Source organism: Patiria miniata, unplaced genomic scaffold (assembly GCF_015706575.1).
Source record: "Patiria miniata isolate m_02_andy unplaced genomic scaffold, ASM1570657v1 HiC_scaffold_29, whole genome shotgun sequence".
In the NCBI taxonomy this organism is placed as follows: domain Eukaryota; kingdom Metazoa; phylum Echinodermata; class Asteroidea; order Valvatida; family Asterinidae; genus Patiria; species Patiria miniata.
The window spans coordinates 14,519,440-14,539,137 of NW_024037068.1; the positions used below are offsets into that span (position 1 = coordinate 14,519,440).

The 19,698-nt window shown below is 43.2% G+C and overlaps 1 protein-coding gene and 1 long non-coding RNA gene across 2 annotated transcripts in view; one reads left to right on the plus strand and one right to left on the minus strand.

Annotated features, from left to right (window-relative positions):
* Positions 1-19,698, plus strand: part of LOC119735195 — a 179,781-nt gene that overhangs the window by 67,826 nt on the left and 92,257 nt on the right. The window contains exons 53-69 of the mRNA XM_038208901.1: positions 17-169; positions 879-1,031; positions 1,885-2,100; positions 3,967-4,071; positions 4,795-4,939; positions 5,517-5,734; positions 6,539-6,757; positions 6,941-7,047; positions 7,528-7,781; positions 8,659-8,822; positions 10,175-10,390; positions 10,800-11,033; positions 12,050-12,509; positions 15,987-16,126; positions 16,907-17,053; positions 17,994-18,142; positions 18,916-19,078. Of these exons, the coding sequence (XP_038064829.1) occupies positions 17-169; positions 879-1,031; positions 1,885-2,100; positions 3,967-4,071; positions 4,795-4,939; positions 5,517-5,734; positions 6,539-6,757; positions 6,941-7,047; positions 7,528-7,781; positions 8,659-8,822; positions 10,175-10,390; positions 10,800-11,033; positions 12,050-12,509; positions 15,987-16,126; positions 16,907-17,053; positions 17,994-18,142; positions 18,916-19,078 (3,243 nt within the window). The remainder of the gene's footprint in view (positions 1-16; positions 170-878; positions 1,032-1,884; positions 2,101-3,966; positions 4,072-4,794; positions 4,940-5,516; positions 5,735-6,538; positions 6,758-6,940; positions 7,048-7,527; positions 7,782-8,658; positions 8,823-10,174; positions 10,391-10,799; positions 11,034-12,049; positions 12,510-15,986; positions 16,127-16,906; positions 17,054-17,993; positions 18,143-18,915; positions 19,079-19,698) is intronic.
* On the minus strand, positions 13,347-15,439 carry LOC119735740. The gene is made up of 2 exons (XR_005272217.1): positions 14,937-15,439; positions 13,347-13,862 (listed from the first exon to the last, which is right to left on the minus strand). It is a non-coding gene; the product is annotated as an uncharacterized LOC119735740 (long non-coding RNA).

The following is a 19,698-nucleotide window of genomic DNA, read 5'->3' on the forward strand; positions in this document are numbered from 1 at the left end:
TTTTTAAAAAAATTAGAATCTGGAACAGGTGCCAATCCACCCAGCTGCCCAACCGGCACTTTCTCCAATGCTACGGGATTAAAGGCGCAGTACGAGTGTGACAACTGCACTGCTGGTTACTACTGCGAGACGCCAGGACTGACCAAGCCAACCGGACCCTGCCAAGAAGGTAAAAACACAGCAGATCTTATGCCCTGTGACCAATCACATTTTGTGTATTATAAAGGCAATGAATTATTCATCAGTGTGTAACCAATCACAGTGGTTGTTAATGCTAGTCCTGAATATTCATGTGTGACCTGACAGTTGTAGTTACTCTGAGAACTGTAGGGTAGTGCCCGTGGAGTGGGCTAACTTGTGACCAATCAAAACGCAGGTTATGAATTGTTCATCCTTTTGAGGCCAATCATAGAGTCTCTTTGTGACATCCGGAAAATCCTTGAAATGAAGCAACTCTGCATATGACCAATCACAGATGGTTTATCAAGCAAATCATGAATTATTCAAAGTTTAAACCACAACAGTGTATAGGCTACCACATGTTTTGTGTTACTACAATGGCAAATAATGCTCTTTACTTTAGATACAACTTTGAGGAACCTGATACGATTTTTGAAACTTGAATCCCCCTTCCCTTTAACACCTTAGAATGTATACTACATAGTTATACATTGTATTTATTTCCTGTATTACATTGTATTTATTCCCTGATTAATTCATAAAATCATAGTGCTGGGGCAGCTTTGGGCGGTACAGGGATTAACAGACAGGATAGGTTGGGGCGGTTCAAGGACTAATGGGTGAAATACAAAAAATTTTAACAAAGGGGATTAACAGTGTAATTGTCACTGGCTAATAACTCTCCGTCTGGTGTATAGGTTACTATTGCCCCATCGGCCAGGACATCATGAATCCGTACCCCTGCGATCCTGGCTATTACTGTGAGGAGGGCTCCCCCGATCAGGTGGAGTGCCCGTCAGGGACGTACCAGGACGAGACTGCGCAGGGATCCTGCAAACTCTGCAATGCAGGTATGTGTGAGATTCTTATTGTTGTAAAGGCGCAAAGTCAGCAAACATGGCATGTCTCCTAACATGGGGTGGTTAAGATTTTTCCCTCCAAAAAGGGGACAGGGTTCCCAGCTACCTCTTAAAATCAGGGGAAAGGAGTTTTCATTTTTCCAGTCAGGGAAAACTCCAGGAATTCGGGGAGAACACCAAAAGTCATGGAAACAGAGGGAACTCAACAGAAAATGGAAATAAATTTACATTATTGCATGCGCAGGCTACCACTCTGTTACGTATGGCGAGGAGAGGATTGCTGTAAGGGGAGAAGGGAGGCCATCGCTTGCCAACAAGTTGCCTGTGTATTATCAGTATCTTGGTTGCTTTGCCGCAACCACCTCTTGACTTCCCAGCAAGCTCGTTAAAGTGAGAATGTTTTTGGAAGTTTCTCAGGGAAATATCAGGGAAAACTCAGGAAATTTGTTTTAAAAAAGTGCTGGGTACCTGAAGGAATGAAATGTGACTTCACCTAAAAACCCGGGAAAAAAGGAGTCACAATTTGCCAGAAATACTTTGGAGTAATCGTCTTTTTAACAAATACAAAATCCCAAGGTAATGCTAATACCCACTTCTACTCTTGGGTGGAGAGGAGGCAAGTGGAGGTGAAGTGGCTTGCCCAAGGACACACCATATAACCAATATAACCAGCAGCTGGATTTGAACCCCTGACAATCTGATCAGGAGCCACAGGCCCTAACCACTAGGTCAAACTCCCTAACTCTCTGGGTGCACGTGGCAACTATTAATTAAAATTAAAAAAATTGTCCTCGTTGTTTTTGATGGAGTCACAAGTGTCAAATTGTTTTTACATCCAAAACAGGCTACTACTGTGATGTAGCCAATGCCCCAATCAGTGATTACACCTTGTACCCCTGCCACATGGGTTTCTTCTGCCCCAACGGCACCGAGCGCGCCAACCAGTATGGCTGCGCCCTGGGGACGTACAGCGACGTGTCCATGCTGGAGCGACAGGACCAGTGCTACGACTGCCCGGCCGGCAAGTACTGCGACGAGGTTGGACAGACAAGCTACAAAGGTTTGGAGTGTTTAAATACTTGAGTCTTTTACCCTTCACTGTAAGCTCTGTATACTTTGTCCTTAATAGTACGGCAGATAGGTGATGGGATTGTTCATTTGAAATGTTTGATGATAAAAGCATGGAATTTGGCACACAGAGTATGTCACGAGAAAGATATTTGGCTATAGGGCCATCACAGATTTGTCCTCTGAAAAAAAAGCAGGTAGAATAACAAGCAATGGCAGCCATTTTGAAATTTTTTGAAAATCGCTTCTTATTTTACCTATATTTTTTCAAAGTACAAATCTGCGATGGCCCTGTAGCCAAATATATTTCTTGTGACCTATATGCTGTGACTGTGTGCCAAATGCCATGCAGTGCTTCTATCGTCAAAGTGAGCAATGCCCCCAAATATTCCCCCATCTGTCCCGCTACATGCATAAGCCCCCCTGCTTACTAGTGCAGATGTGTTATATCACTTGTCCACTGAGCTTTGTTTTGGCTTGCTGGCTGGTTTGAATCTAAAACAAAAAATTGTGATTCACAACAGTTCTTTTTTTAAGATGAGACAGTTATTGTGATATTTGACTTTTGAAAATAGAACAGTTTGACATTAACAACAAAAGAAATTGTAAATGAAAGTGACTTGTGGATGTTTTTGTTAGAAAAGTCACAACAGTTCTTTTTCAAGATGAGACAGTTGTTGTGATATTTGATTTTTGAAGCAAACAGTTTTGAAATTAAAATTAAAAAAATTAAGGTGACGTGATAATTCATACTTACTGAGGATTTCTTCAGAGCAGGTGCGGATCCAGAGGGGGGGTGGGGTTTGGGGGTCAAACCCCCCCTAGCTCTGTCCAAAAAAACCAAATATTTCGTACAAATTCCTAAAAATCGTTGAAACCCCCCCCCCCCCCCCCCTGTGACACCCCCCAAAAAATATACTGGTATAATGTCCGCCTGTTCAAAATACGGTACACCATTCTGTAATCTAGCGTTAATAATCGTCGAATTTGAACAACGCCCCCTATTGAAATATGGTAACAGCGCCCCCCCCTCCCGGTTTTTGATTTTACGGACGCCAAGTGTCCGGAGAAAAAAACCTGTGTACATTTTCAGATTTTTTTGCTGATGAAACCCCCCCCCCCCCTGCAAAAATTCCTGGATCCGCCCCTGCAGAGGCAACAAAAAGTATTTTTTAAGGAAAAGAAAAAGCTGTGTAAGAAAGTGACTTGTGGAAATCGCATAGAAGATGCAACAACTTTTGTAAAAAAAGTCACTGTGAATAAGTAGCTGTTGTGCAGTAAATTTTAGTGGGGTTACAGATTGTAATTGGGCTGCAAGATGTAGTCAGGCTACAATCTGTAGTTTGACAACAAGTTCTGGTCAGCATGAAGTTTTAGTTTGGCACGATGTTAAAGTTGGGCAACAAGCTCCAGTTGGACAACAGGTTGTAGTTTGGCAACAAGCTGTAATTGGGCTACAAGGTGTGTAGTTTGGCAACAATGTCTTTTCAGTGCAGTGCTTTTGGGCACAAAGTTTAAGTTGGGCAAAAAGTAAAAGATGGCAACAAGTCGTAGTTTGGCAACCAATTTTAAGAAGGGCAACAATTTGTGGTTGGATAACAAGTTGGCTGGCGTAAGTTGTAGTTGGCAGGCATGCAACTTTTCCTCGGATTCGCTGATTTCCTTGTTTTTCACTTCTCATAAATGCCATTACAACTGAAAAACACTGAACGAAGTCTTGTGTGGTTCGGAGTTTCCTCGTTTTTTCCTTCTAAATTCCCAGTTGCATGCCTGACAGTTGGGCACAAGTTGCAGTTGGTCAGTAACTTGAACCTGGGCAAGGGGTTCACTTTGGCTGTGTGATTTTTCTATTTTGCAGGTGACTGTGATGCTGGGTTTTGGTGCATCGGTGCTTCTGCCTCAGCTACTCCCAACGATGGGGTCACCGGTGTGGAGTGTCCTAAGGGGCATTATTGTGAAGCAGGTACAAGAAAAACTCAGTGTTTGAAATTGTGAAATTGTGTGTTTGCAAGCATTGAAGTTGAGACCTTTCCCGGACCTTTTGATAACTGTTATTCTTGATCAATCAGTTAAACTTTCGAAGAACTCAAGTAGGTAGCCTATTATTTTTGTAGTTTGTGGACCGAAATGCTGATACTTGAGTCAACTTTCATTGTCAGTTAAAATGTTGATTTTTACGTGAGAGGCAAAATCTCACCAAACCAAGTGCTTAGCAGAAGTTCCTTGAAGGGATTGCATTTTTGAACTTTCATAATTTTTGTAAAAATCTAAATATCCCTAAAAGAAGGATTCCACTTTAGCGGTAGCCGGCTAGCCAAATGCTAGTCGAAACAGCGGCGGGCTAGCCAAACTATTCCTTAAGCAGCCCGGCTGGCGAGTCGAACATTATTGGGCTACAGCAAAGATGAAAGGACCGAAATATATCATTGAATTCAGAAAGCAAATCTGTATCAACGAGTGTGTCTAATTGTATTAACTGTTTAGGGTTAAATTATTAGATCTGTTTATAAACAACACTGACAAGCTTGCTTCAGGATACATGCAAAATCTCCTGCCAGAGCTTAAAATCATGCAGGCTAGTGAATATGTCGCAGGCTAGTTGAGAGTATGTTTCAGTAGTCCGGCCTGCTAGTCCGGCCTGGGTCGAACGCTGCTAAAAGATATTACTGCAAATGTTTCCCTGCAGGAGTGCCAGCTCCCGAGGATTGTCCGATCGGTACCATGTCCGACAGCACAGGCCTGCGGGCCATCAGTGAATGCCAGCCATGTGCTGGAGGCAGCTACTGCAACGGCACGGGGCTGACGCAGCCAAGCGGACCTTGCGATCCGGGGTAAGTTTGCTGCAAGGCCTGCCTTTATATCCCTTCCTGTCAGAGGCCTGGGCGCTCGTTAAAGAAACCCAACCCCCAAAATTTGTACCTTTGAAGTTGCTGTTTAGATTGTTCGTAAAGGTCCGCACGATAATACTACCACATCGCTGCATCAATACAGCAAGACACAAGTGTGTACAGTGAGCATAGCTTTACGTCGTAAGCTGCAGCTTTCGCGAGCGTCATCAACTCGAAAAATGTTTTGTTTTTTCATGTTGCCTGCTTTTCATTTTGAAAATTCCCCACAAACGACATGCAAAACCTTTTCTTTTTCATTGTCTGAGAAGTCACCAAGTAATTTGTTAAAGTTGGTTACGGGTGCCCGATCCCATAATCTGGAACCGGTTTCTGATATCAGCCGACTCGGGTACCCGGTTCCGATACACTGCCCTAATTTGGTGATCATGTTTTGCCTCTCTGATATGTTGGAACTCCAACCAATGAAAGAAGCCTGTTTGGCTTATAAATATGTATGATATTATAAAGATCGACGTAATCTAGCTGTAACCTTTGACCCTGTCTCTCTATCCTGTCCCAGCTATTTCTGTGTGACCAATGCCACCACGCCCACCCCCGAGGACGGGGGAGTGACCGGTGACCCCTGCACGGCAGGTTTCTACTGCCCTGGCGAAACCACCTCCCCGATACCCTGCGAGGCGGGCACTTACACCACCACCACGCACCGCAGCGAGTGCGACGAGTGTCCCGAGGGCTTCTACTGCACCACGGGCTACGAACCCGACCCGTGCCCTCACGGTAAAAACAAATTTTCAGTCACTTTTTGCTCCATGAAATCAATCATACTACGTCTTGTACCTTTTGAGTTTTGCATGTGCCAACCGCCCTATGGGTCATTCTGTGAATATAGCATCCGTAGTGCGGCAAGTTTCCTGTTTCTGTTCCCTTGGTATTTTGTAATTTGCCATTCAAGTATCATTAAAAATAACATCAAACAATTTTGTATTTCTGGGTAGGGTGTTTCCTATTCATAACCACTCTTGTAAGATGACTGCATTAACCTTAACCTCTACTGTCTTTTACTAAGTACTGGACCAAGTCTGCCAAAATCCATCAATCACACTGCTTTGCTTCAGGCCTCCAGGTCCAAGTCCATAATACTCCATCAATATTTAATCAAACCAGGCCTGCAGGACCAAGTCCCCTAAAATCCAACTAAATGGGGGGGATGGATTTTTGATGGAGTTGGGGAGGTTAGGGTTAATGAGTACATCAGGATTAAGCCAGATGTAACATAGACAGCAAAAAAGTGGCCCTGAAATTTGTAGAATGAGCCCTTTCCAATAGACTTCTTGCATAGAGCACCCTCATTATTTGGGACAGGTTTTAGTTCCTCCATGATGTGCATGACTTGAACCCTTGCACATTCATTGTTAATTCTGTGCAAGGGTTCTTTTGACCTGAGACTTAGTTTACCTTTCAGAACTTTTCAGCTACATTCCTAATGTTTGCAATGCCCCTCTCTTTCCAAGAAAAAAAGACATAAATAAGAATTGTTTTATAAGTACTACATTAAAGTTTTCCACATTCAAAACTTTCCAGGTTTCTACTGTCCAAATGGCACCGGATACGACTGGCGCCCGTGCCCGACCGGTTCCTACAGCAACCAGATCGGCCTGAAGGAAGAGTCGGAGTGCACGCTGTGCGACCCCTCCAAGTACTGCGCGTACATCAACGCTACCATGGTGACGGGAGACTGCGCGGCCGGGTACTTCTGCACGGAGGGTTCCGACACCGCCACGCCCGAGGTCTCGTACAAAGGTATGGCACAGAGAGCTATTTTCGTGCAGCTACTTTTCATCAGTTTTTGTAGTCTGGTTTATGGCAAGTCCTCACAAGTCCTTACATGTCCATCACAAGTACTACCGTCCAGGGGATACTTGTGCACGTTGTCCATATGCCTTTGTGTTTGCGTCACTGATTTTTTTCTTTTGCTAATACCAGGTGTCGCCGGAGTCTGCCCAGAGGGTTCCTACTGCGATACAGGCACAGACACGCCCACGCCATGCCCCCGGGGAACATTCGGGAACAAGACCAAGCTAGAAGCTGAGGTAGGCATCATGCTGATGAATCTCAGAAGGCAAAAAAATGCTGGAAAAAACTGTTTTGACTTCAACCACAAAAGCTAGGCCTGATACGGAAAACCAAGTTGGTTGCACATTCAACTAGCAGTCCAGATAAGAGGTCTGAAGTCTCCAATTTCCCCAACTGTATTGAAGCACCGATGTGGTAGTATTATCATGCAGACCTTCATGAACAATCTGTACAGCAAATTTCCATGATGTTTTGAGGTTTGGGTTTCTTTAAGAGTACCCGGGGACCCTTGTTTTTTCAATTGGTTACACCATTCCCATACCACCCGTAAATACACACTCTTAGAATGACATTTACTTGTGATGCTGAGGGCATAGCTAGGCCAGCACTAACAGCAAATCTGACTTCCACTTCACTAAGAAAAATCGGTAGTCTAAAAGCCTTGGGTCTGAATCCCTCCTCACACAATTTTGTCTTTCCCTCAACAACCTAAACAGAGCGAATGCACCCAGTGTCTGTATGGCATGTTCTGCGACAACGAGGGCCTGACCTGGCCGGCTGGCGAGTGCGACCCCGGCTTCTACTGCCTGAGGGGTTCCCTGGACGCCAACAACCCGACGGAAGACGCCACGGGAGGACCCTGCCCTACCGGCCACTACTGCCCCATGGGTACCTCCTTCCCCTTGGGCTGCCTGGCGGGGACCTACAACCCTCTGCAGGGCCAGTACGAGTGTGTTGAATGCGAGGCAAGGTGAGTGTTGGTCAGAGAAATTCTGACGCTTCTTAGGGCAAGCTTCGTTGAAAAGCTTGCAGATTGGTCAGAAGACTGTTCTGCAGATTAGCTGCAGAGCTTTGCAGATTTCTGAAGTGTATTACAGAAGCTTTATCAGTTGGACAAGCAGAGTTGCATCCGAGTCAATCACAAGTCAATCACAAGTGCCAGTCCCTAGTCAGCTACGAAGCTGTGTATTGACCTATCACAGCCGTGATAAATGTCTGACATGTGTGCGGAAAAGTCCAACATGCGTGCATGCCAGTATGGCGTGCACAGCAGGAACTTCAGTGTGGCAGTAGATGCGACCTAACGGATCAGTCTTTTGCTTCGATGTACTTCGATGTACTATCTGAATATAAGGCAACTCGGATGACATGCAAGCAAAGCAATAAACAGGTCAATTTCCACCCCCACCCTATTTTCTAGCATCCAGAGTTGTAACAAGTCCATTGCAAGTCATTGCAAGTCAATAGAGTAAGCACTGCGCACGTGCATAGACCATCCATGACGTGATAACTTGTGATGGTCTCCCTGTCTCGTCAAGTAATTGGCATCCAGTAAGCACTGCGCATGTGGGAAACAACATGTGTGCCTCTTCAGTGCCACTCTACATGTTCCAGCTGCGCACGCACACACATATCGGCCATTTTGTGCATGCGTGTCGGACATTCATTATGGCTGTGAGTGGATAAAGCTCCATGGGGCTAGGGTAAATGGATCAGTCTGTTTCACGTCAAATCGCAAGTAACAAGTGATGAACAGTGACAAGCGAAATCACGGTTCTTTAAATATGTTTTTTAATTTGATTACATCGACTTGACGTACAACTCTTTTCTCATCTGATCATTTCCAGTTTCTGGTGTCCAGCCAACTCCACGGCCGCCGACCAGCCCTGCCCCAGGGGTCACTATTGCCCCAACGGCACGGAGTACGCCACCCAGTACCCCTGCCCCAAGGGCTACTACAACGACTTTGAGCAGAAGTCAGAACTGGAAGATTGCAAGCCATGTGAACCGGGTAAGTCTCAAAGACGACATAGTTATATATTTTTTTAACTCCAGCTTCTAGACCAGTTTCGGATCACAGTTAGTCGCGGGAATAATCAGGTGTTCCTGTTCAAGTAATCAATTGTGTTTTGAAACCAGAGTTGTGGAGATTTTAAATTATTTTTGGTAAATGTTCGGTGAATGTTATAGGGAATATACAGCATTTGCAAACATCAAAAACAAAACTACCAAATTAGCACAAAATACCTAACTGGACTGTTGGTGAATGACAGTCCAAAGCATCCAGTGACCGTACAATTTCCCGACGTCTATCGCTCAATTTCATCTTAAATGGGGTCAGGGAACCAGACTACAAGAAAATGATTGTTTTTCATGGTTTTTCCACCATCTACCAACCCAAAATGTCAAACAAGTAAGTGTAACAATATTTGCTATAAAATACTAACCCCCACCAAATCCATCCATTTCTGAAAATTACAGCAAAAGCAAATGATGTACCGGGTATATTGCCTTTAACAAATTTTAAAGAATTTAATTTTCAGGCAGTTAAACAAAGTAGGTGATGTTTTGGTTGGTGTTGGATGGGTCGGGGTAGGGATGCACATAAGTAAGCTCGGATTGGAGTAGTTAACGGCTGGAAATAAATTTGATCATGACCATACTGGTATGACATGATTAAAACTCGTAGCTAGCTAGCTATGTACAACTACGCACAGAGCTTCAAGGCTGTTGCATGTGGAGTTCGACTACAATAAAATACACATGTTGCGCGATTTTCGGAGGTTTCAGATTTAGTTGTACAAAATGCAATGCTTTAAAAATCACGATGATGATCTCGAAGATACATTTCACTGGCAGTTGTTGGAAGAAAAAGATGATAATGCGCCATTATTTTCCCACGTACGTTAGTAGTGGAGTTGTGTGGTTAAATCATGGACATGATGCCGGTGTCATGAATGGTGCACCTTTCTTTCAGACTTTTCCCCTGACTTTCTCAAGTAAGAAGTGTACTCCTTTGTTGACGAGTCTGTTACTGTAACCGTAATTCAGGCTTTTTACTTTTATGAAAACACTAAACATTTTTCTCATCGTAAAATTTTGTTTGGATCTCAAATAAACCAGGAGGCAAGGTCCGGAAATTGGGCATGAAGTGTAAAGTACACACCATACATGTACATGTGTTTCTTGGGCGCTGTCCAGATTTCGGACACAGATTTTTGTTCGGCCTATTTTCCGACTTTTTTCCCATAGGACAGTTTCACCTCTGAGCGGCAAACCTATGCATCAGATGAAATTTCGGCTGATTTAGCCAGCCAAACCTTGCCAGCAGTTCTTATACCTCTTTTTTTTTTTTTTGGACAGGTTATTACTGTGCCAGCCCCGGCAGGGAAGCCGTCACTGACCAGTGCGCCCCGGGCTGGTACTGCATCCGCGGCGCCTGGTCCGCCATGCCCACCGACTACGGCTACGATAACATCAGCACCAACTGCTTCTGCCCCGGTAACTCCACCGGCGGGCAGTGCCAAACGGGCGAGTTCTGCCCCTTGGGATCCAACTACCCAACGCCGTGCACCAGGGGTAAGTTTGAGCTTTTTTGGCTTGTTTCTTATCATGCAACCATCAAATTTGTGAGGAATTTGTGGGATTTTTTTCCCAAATGTCAGATTTATTGATTTTTGTAATCTTTTATATGTGAACATATTTTAGAGAAATAGTATAAAAATCGTGGAATGAAAGCGTTTTTCAACGACAAACAATTGGCACATCTTTCAATTTTACGACTACAGAACTCAAAACTTTAAAGGCCTTTTTCTCAGTATTTTAGCATGTCTACATGTTGATAAATGCAAACTTTTAACAACCAAAAATTGTCAGTGGAATACCTGATTGAAGTACAAGAACAGAAGGAAAAAGACAGAGAAAAACAATAAAATGGAAAAAGAAGAGAGTTATTGAATTGCTTTTACAAACTATATACTCAATGTAGGTTACTATTGTGACTCGGCCGGCCAGAGCAACGAGACCGACCTCTGCGACGAGGGCTACTACTGCATAGAGGGCGCTTGGCGACCTGACCCCACCGATGGGCTCACCGGCAACAGTTGCCCCATGGGCCACTACTGCCCTCGGGGGACCTACGACCCCGTACCTTGCCCAGCCGGCTACTTCAGTAACGCCACGGCTGCCACCGCCTTCGAGGATTGCAAGCTCTGCTCTCCAGGTGGGGATGAAAAAAATATCATCAAATTGTTTTCTAGTACTGAAGATAAAACAATTCTATCAAAGAAAAAAATTGTGTAGTAAGTCTGTCATCTTTGGCTTAAGATATAGGAATCCAAATGCACAATTATGCACGACACCAATGACATCTCTTTGTGCTATAAGCTTTGAGGGCATTATATCATGCAGAGTTTTAATTGTTAGGCTCTTCATTTCCTGAATCCAGCAAAATAATCCAAAACGTCCTTCTGCGTTTCTGAGGCTTAATCCTTGCCCCAGTACACCTGCCTATAGACCATTTTCATGTTGCAGCCATCTTGTTTTTTCCCCATTCAAATCAACGTAACCAAAGCGAGGCTGGAAGAAAAATAGTCTGGTTTCTTTTTTGCACAAAAACATTGACATTTAGTACCGATATTGGATACAGGGAACATGACTAAAATGGTGGCAGCATGATAATGGTCTATTCATTTCAATCTATGCCAAAAGTGGCTTCCGGTTTTTTTTCTCCACTGCCCTCCAATTTCTGCCCAAGCACCAAGGCTTATATTCAGAACAGATAATCAACAGCTACCCCTAACAGTCCTGAATCCTCCAATTTCAATACGATTTTGCACACCCCCTAGGGAGTTAGGGTTAAATTTAAAAAAACTCCCCATGTCAACCCTAATTTCTCCAAATCAGTACCATTGCTGACCTGCAGATGGGCCCTCGAATTACATTTTTTTATACATGTATAAAAAAATGATGTCATCCCTCAGCCGAATGAATTCTGGAATGTATTCCAGAATTCATTCGGCTGAGGGATGAGATCATCCCTCAATATGTTTCACTTGGAGTGATTGAACTGTGTTATAAGTGCTGTGTCACACCGAAACAGAGAGTGTCAAAGAACTTTGGCGGTGGCCATTGTTCTCCTGCATAGTGAATGCTTTGAGAAGTTTATAAGTAAATGAGCCAGCAAATAGGTTGAATCCCACAAGTGATATCTTCGTATTGTTGTCAATCATCCTCCAGGCTTCTACTGTGAAGACAGCGGCCTGGATGCACCCACTGCGCCCTGCGAGGCCGGCTTCTACTGCCCCGAGGGCCAGAATGTCAGCCGGCCGGCCCTGTACGAGTGCTCCCCGGGCCACTACTGCCCGGCCCAGAGCACCAACGAGGTGGCCTGCGAGTCCGGAACCTACCAGGACGAATGGGGAATGGCATCCTGCAAACTCTGCCCCGAGGGCTACTACTGCGACGGCACCCTCCAGTCGGACGCCCAGTGCTCCCACGGTGTCCAGAACCCGGAGCCCTGCCCGACGGGGCACTACTGCCCCAACGGCACCAAGTATGACACAGAGTACCGCTGCCCCAGTGGCACCTTCAATGCCGGGACCAAGCTCAAGTCGGCTGGGGAATGCACGCCTTGCCCCGGCGGGGAGTACTGCGAGACGGAAGGGCTCGACACCCCCACCGGTCTCTGCCAAGCTGGGTGAGTAAAGACTAATTCCGCAAAGCAACTTGGAAGCATTTGTGAGATTGAACGGGGCTGGTTCTCAGGTATACGCACGCACTTCGGGCTCCTTAGACCAAAAGGGGTAACCAAATGTGCGCATGCCTCGTCCTAAAGAACGCTTGCAGCATGCGTGCGGCTGTGGTTCCACGTCACTGAAATACTCTGTACAAACAGGAGAAAGTTCGCTTGAGGACCATTAGTCAACGTTATTTGTGGTTTAATCGTGACGTAACATACACCTGCCCACTAGTAGCAACTAGTGCATGCCTCAAGTCAAATGTCTTGATCCTGACTCCCAGTTGTCCTTTATGATGTGTGCGGCTGTAAACCAGAGATGGAACCATGCCCCTAGGCTCCGGTTCCATAATTAACCTATCGGGGTAGAATCGCGTCAACGCAGCTTGTGAAATATTGTCCAATTACATGATATACAAATGGACGTGGAATGTGCAGAATCTGAGACAAACAAACCTAAACATACACAATTTTGTAGGGTTGTCTCAGGGGCGTGGCTAACTCGCAATCGCGATAGGTTGATTGTCAAATAGAGTAGTCCAACCATCCTGTGTTTGTTAGTTGAACTATTGTTAAGCACGGTCCTCATTCGAACTTGCTCTCAGATTTGATGAGTAGCAGTGTGAAATAACTGGACCCCAGGAGTTTTCGCTCACTTATAATTGATACTCATGCATAGTTGCGAGTACATAGATGTCTCTGCTTGAGTGTTTCCTATTTTGTTACTGTTTCCATCTAATGTTGTCTTTCAAGAAAGATTGAAAATGTAATATAAGGCCCTCTTTAACTACTTGCATATGTAACCCGTGGTTCACCTTCATCAAGCAGGAACCAATTTCGAGTATTGACCCCCTCTGAAAGAATACACTGATTTACATTTAAAGATTTTGCATGCACAGAACTTAATTTATTAATTAATAGTAGGCAAAGAAAAGATCACAAGATAATAAATGGTAAAACTTCAAATATGCACACGAAACAATAAGATAAACACAAGCAAGAATCAAAGGCAAAATTAAGTAATGTGAGTAAAAGATTAAAACAAACTGAGCTCAGAAAAAAAATAAAAAGGCGCCAAAATCTAATATCAAAGTTCTTCACTGAAACTCCAAGGCTCGGGAAGACGATGATGATGGTAGAAAACCCTCACGGTCCTCAGCTCCATTGGCTGGTCATCCAGGCTGTACTCCTCTTGTTTACTGGTAGCACAGTAGGACCATGGGACACAGCGGTGTTCCTGCAGCACTGAGTGGACTAGGCCAGTCTAGCAGACGGCTGATGAAGGACAGTCAAGCACTTTGCCAAATTCTGGTCCTATAACAGAGAGTGGTCCACGCCATAATCAAAATTGATATTTACCAACATACTGGCGGACCTTATAATCAAATTATGGAGTTTAAACATCCTCAGTACTACCATAAACTAGGGTGACAGGAAAACTCCTTTCTTACAATAAATCAGTTGTCAATAAGCAGAAACAATCTGCCCTTGCAGACTAATAAAACCAGGCTCAGCCACTGGCCCACTGCACAAGGCCATTTTCAATTGATTTGGTCTTGAGACATACAAGCTGCCCAAAACTTTACAGGTGGAGGAAAGTTGTTCTTGTTTCTCCAATAAAGCATGGAACAAAATCTTTAACAAAATTAAAGTAAATGTACTCTCAATCTTTATCGCAACACAAAGCTAATACTTGTAAGTGTTGATCATATCCAACATAATGGACATACATGTAATTAAACTGAAGCATCAAAGTTGATCATAAACTTTTCAGTAAAGAAATTAATTCTTATGAAGAATTTTCATGATTCTCACTTATTACCCAAGGACGGTAATTTTCTTCTTCTTGGGATCATATCATACTCATACTGATGCAAACAGAATAATCAACGAGCAAAAAATGCACCCTACTTCTACAATAACATAATTATAAAGAACTAATCAATTGTCAATTATCATACACACCAAAATTCGAAACGAAACATATCCAATGTTTTATATCATGGTTGAAAAAGTAAAGCAGTCGTAAATATCAGAACAACTAACTGAAACTTATCATGTCTTCCTCAAATTCCTGGAAGATATCATTAAATCATGTATGACCTCAATCACACAGGATCTTTGGGAGTTCATCTTAATAAAACAACTTTAGACCTAAAAGAAAACTCAAAATATAATTATCGTGTACTGCTCGTCTCCCCTCGTGTATTGTCTCATTCAGAAATTCTCAGAAAACCATAAAATATTAATTCATTGGATCAGTGGTTTCATGAAAATCTGCTTATTTCTGATCAATCCAAATTATACCGAACTTTCAAATTAATGAGACAAATCAATAAAACTTCACCAGCACTTAGAAAATTAAAAGAAAACAAAATGTGAACTCACCTATAACAGAGAGCCAACATTCGTATCGATGAAACAAAGCAAAATTCTCCAATTGCGATGAAACAAAGCAAAATTCTCCAATTGCGATGAAACAAAGCAAAATTCTCCAATTGCGAGATTTAAATATATATCTCGGCTTCCAACAAGATCATGAGAGGAGATGGAGAGGCACAGTCTAACCTGCTCGGCACTGGCTTGTTAAATGGTGATGTGGCAAGGAGAGAAATGGCCAATATGCATGTACATGCAGTCACTCTGACCATCCAAATTTTGTTTGGTCCAGCGTGGCACTCCCCAGAGAAAACCAGGCCAGCAAGCTCATGGCAAGGTCACAAATGGTGTTCGAGGGGATTTTCTGCTGAGGCAGTCAATTGTCCCTCAGAACACATCCAACAACAGGAAAATAAACTATCGGTATAAATTGAGTATATACTAACAATAAAAAATGGAGAATGTTTATACGAATAATTATAAAAGAAAAGAAAAGAAAATTAAAAGAAAGGAGCAGGAAAAATTAAACTAGGCTATTAAATGGAACACAATGAAAACTGAAAGAGTAAATGTACATATAGTCAAATATAAGTTCAGTAACCTCAGACCTAATTGAGGTCAGGGTTACACATACTTTTTCAATTCAGGCGATTCACAATGCAGTGATCCACCTAGAAATTGCCGTAGAGAGTCCATTTTTCAAGTTTGTGGTCGACAAATCATGGCCCATTTGAGCGAGTGTCAGTAGACAACTCGAGCTAATTTGTTAAAGATTGGGGCATAGCAATCTGCCGCCTTACACAAAACACCATGATAAAAAGTAAAGAAAAGGGCAAACAGATACTCGAATCATACGCTTACGAAACTACTGACTGGTAAACTAACAATTGCAAATGTCTCGCACTATGAATTTGTCGACCATCTCCCACAATGCACTGGGGAAAATGAACTCTCTGTGGCAAACTCTTCGTGGCGCACTGCATTTTGAATCGTCCGAATTCTGATTAGATTTTAAGCAGAGCTCAGCACTATATATATTTATAAAATTTGATTCCTCAGGTACTATTGTATCCGCGGAGCGATTATCAAAACTCCAGAAGATGGCGTGACAGGCGACATTTGTCCGGTCGGGGCGTACTGTCCCACAGGAACAAACCGGACCTACGACTGTCCACCAGGGACGTACAACCCGACTGAAGGTATGTTAAAAAAAGCCATCAACCCTTCTGCCATCTTGGTCTGGTTCCCAGAACTTGGTCTTGTGTATGTTGAGGGAGCAAATGGTACCTGTGTTGAAGCTGAAGGCAAAAATAGCATCTACTTTGACATGCACACACAGTGGTCTTTTACATAACTCCCGAGGACAAGCCATTGTCTTTCCCTTTGTCTCTGTAATAACACTCACCAAGAGACTAAGCACATAAACGCACGATCCAGGACCGTTTTCAACAAAAGATGAATACTCGAGGTCAACAAAGAATCTGTTGTTCTCCCTTTGTTTGTCGGTCCTCGGAGTGTATGTAGTGTACGCCCACCTGCACATGTGTGTAAAACACCTTCTATCATGGACCTCCTATTCCTACTATTGTTGAAACCTTTTTGGTAAGGGTCCCCATTGCTGTTGTACACAAATTCCAAACTGGGGACCTGAATTACCTTATAATTCCTCTTTTGTTCAAGGTCCACTATTGGGGACAATAATATGAAAGAAAAGTATTGAGGACGATGAAGGGTGTACATATGATATCTTGGGGTATGCGAGTGAAGTTTCAGTGATCATTCATGAATCTTTAAAATGTGTCACTTGAACAATTCTGAGCCAATTGGATACCAAAATATACAAGCTGGTTCGTACGTGACTGCAAATGCAAAAGCTGTTTTGTCATCATGAATCATGAAAATTTGCCAGAGTTGAAGAGCGAACATTTCTTGTGACGTTACAAATTCCTCACATTAATTTTTTCTTCTGTGCTTCGCAGGTCGCGAGTCAGTCCTTCAGTGCACTGGCTGCGAGCCCGGGGAGTACTGCCCAGAGTACGGCATGAATCAGACCGCTGGTGATTGCACGGAGGGATTCTACTGCAGCGGCAACGCATCGGTGGCCGCGCCTACCGACGGCGTCACAGGTTAGCGTCTTAATTTCTCTATTGTGTGATTAACCTGTTAGAAACTGCGGTCCTAGATGCCCGGCACTTTAACCTGTTAGCACCTGTAGTTCAGTGTATAGGTCTCTCTCAAGTGACGTCATTTCCTACAGACCAGCAACGTGCATCGGCATTTTGAGCATCAACTTGCCCAACGCCCATCAGCTGGGTCGTATTTCGAACACATTTCGAGCAACAAGCGCACGTGTTTGGAATATTTTCAACACTGCGCAATGCGTGCTTGATTGCGTAAAATACACAGTTGCAGTTCTCCTACAAAGATGGCCAACTTTGAGAGAGACTTAGTGCATTATATTTTTTAAATAGCATTGGGGCTTTTTCGGGCATTACAGAGAGTAAAAGGCAGCCTAGTTTGGGGGAGTACATGGAGTAATGGGTTAGAGAAATCTGATAGCAATTCAAAGGCAGAGTTTTACAAGTTGTTTTGTTTGAAATTTGAGTAATTAAAAAAAAACAAGTCATGACCTTTGCATTACTTAGGAAATTCTTTTGGCAAACAAAATTTGGCTCTGAGAAATGAGTGGTAGCCGAAGGGTTAAACATACTGTAAAGAAAATTGTCTAAAGGAGACAACATTTGTGACATTTTATATTTCAAATTTGCAAAGTAAATTCTGCAGAATTCTGCAGACAGCCTGTAAACCATTACAACTTGCATTACATGTTTGAAAGCCACGTAAAGAAAATAGACTACAAAGTTGGGCACAAGGGACACTTGGCCCTTTGCGTGTACCCCAAAAGCACACCTGAGTGTTAGGTGTGTGCTATACATGACCTAATCTGAGAGCATCTACGAGGGACTCGTAACAGATCGTGCTCAATGAAGAACCACTGGAACAAAGACATGGCGATTAACACAGATGTTGTAATTACTCCTCTACTAACCATTTCCATTGATTCAGGTGACGTTTGCCCCATCGGTCACTACTGCCCGGCGGGGACCAGCGTTCCCATCCCATGTGACCCAGGCACCTTCACCGACACCCAACAGAACGCAGTCTGCGACCCTTGCACGCCGGGACACTACTGCACCATGGGAACCAACCCACAGGTAAAAGGCCTTCACTCGTCACTGTTGGAGTCAGGTCCATCACAAGTCTGGTCACAACTGAATTACAAATTAGGCAGGCATGCAACTTTTCCTCAGATCCGCTGATTTCCTCGTTTGTTACTTTTCATGAATGCCATTACATTACAAATTGAAAAACACTGTACAAAGTCTTGTGTGGTTTGGAATTTCCTCGTTTTTTTCTAAATTCCCAGTTGCATGCCTGAGTGTAGCAAGCTAAATTTTGAAGTCTGCCTTGGAAACTAAATATATGCTTAAAGAATGATTACTTCTCAACACAATGCTGTTTTTCCTATCGCATTTGGACACCTACATCCAGAGATACAGACAGTTAATTGAAAGGGATGATATGTCAATGTGGTCAATTTGCAGCAAAGTGGATGAATCATGTTGCAATCTCTCTGTTGGCCAACTTACGTATTGTTAATCAATATTATTCCATCTTATGATTTGCCTATTGTTCTTTGCCAATCAATATTTAGTTGGAACCTATGATTCCTGAATTATGTAAATCATTGACATTATAGTATTCTAGTCTTTCTGTTGCCCTTGTAGGATTGTCCGGCTAGGTTCTTTTTGCCTTGAAGGCACTAGTGCAAATGTGGACCTATGAAGATTAATGTATGAAATAGTGTTCTCGTATTTATGCCCCACTCGTAGGTTGTCCGGTTATGCTCTTCTGCTCAGAAGTCAACCACGTATGAAGTTTAATGTATTGTTAATATGGTGTTGTTGTTTTTGTGTCCCCCTTGTAGGATTGTCCGGCCGGGTTCTTCTGCCCGGAGGGCACCGGCCATGTCTGGGAGCCCTGCCCGCTGGGCACGTTCAGCGATCAGACTGGATTGTCCAATGACACCCAGTGCACACAGTGCACCATGGGTAACTACTGCGACCAGCTCAATGCCACCTCAGTGTCAGGTGAGTGTTGCTAATTGTGTGTTAGCAATATGTGACCTGTTCTGTCAAAAGCAGACGCTTCTGGGCAGAGGTTGAAATTGAGATAGGGCCAAAAAAAAGCTGTGGGGGTGATTTTTATCGATTTTCAAATTTTTGCATATTTGTAATCCTGAACATGTCTAAAATATATTATAAAAGTTTGAAACCCTAAGTTGAACTCTACATACACTATTTTTGATGGTTTTGATAAGGTATATCAGTTAAAGAAATAACTGTTTTGTGACGTTCGTGGCCATTTTCTCCGTTTTCTACTTTTCGACACAATGAACTTCAAAATAGCATAACTCTGCCCAGGAATGACCGGTTTTAAAAATTAAACCACCTATTAAAAGGAAAAAGAACATATGTTAACAATATGTAAAAATATCATTTTCAAAAGTCTGATTTTGATAGAGCAGGTCACAAATGTTAAGTAATCAGCAACTGTGAAGGTCATGTCAACATTACTTGGCCAAGGCTGGCAATTAGACAAGCGGCTATGGATGCGGCTGTGTCCACTTCCCATACACATGTGTGTTGAATGCTAGCCGTAGCCAATGAATTTAGACTTGACAATAATTGGCACATTGTGTGTTAACAGG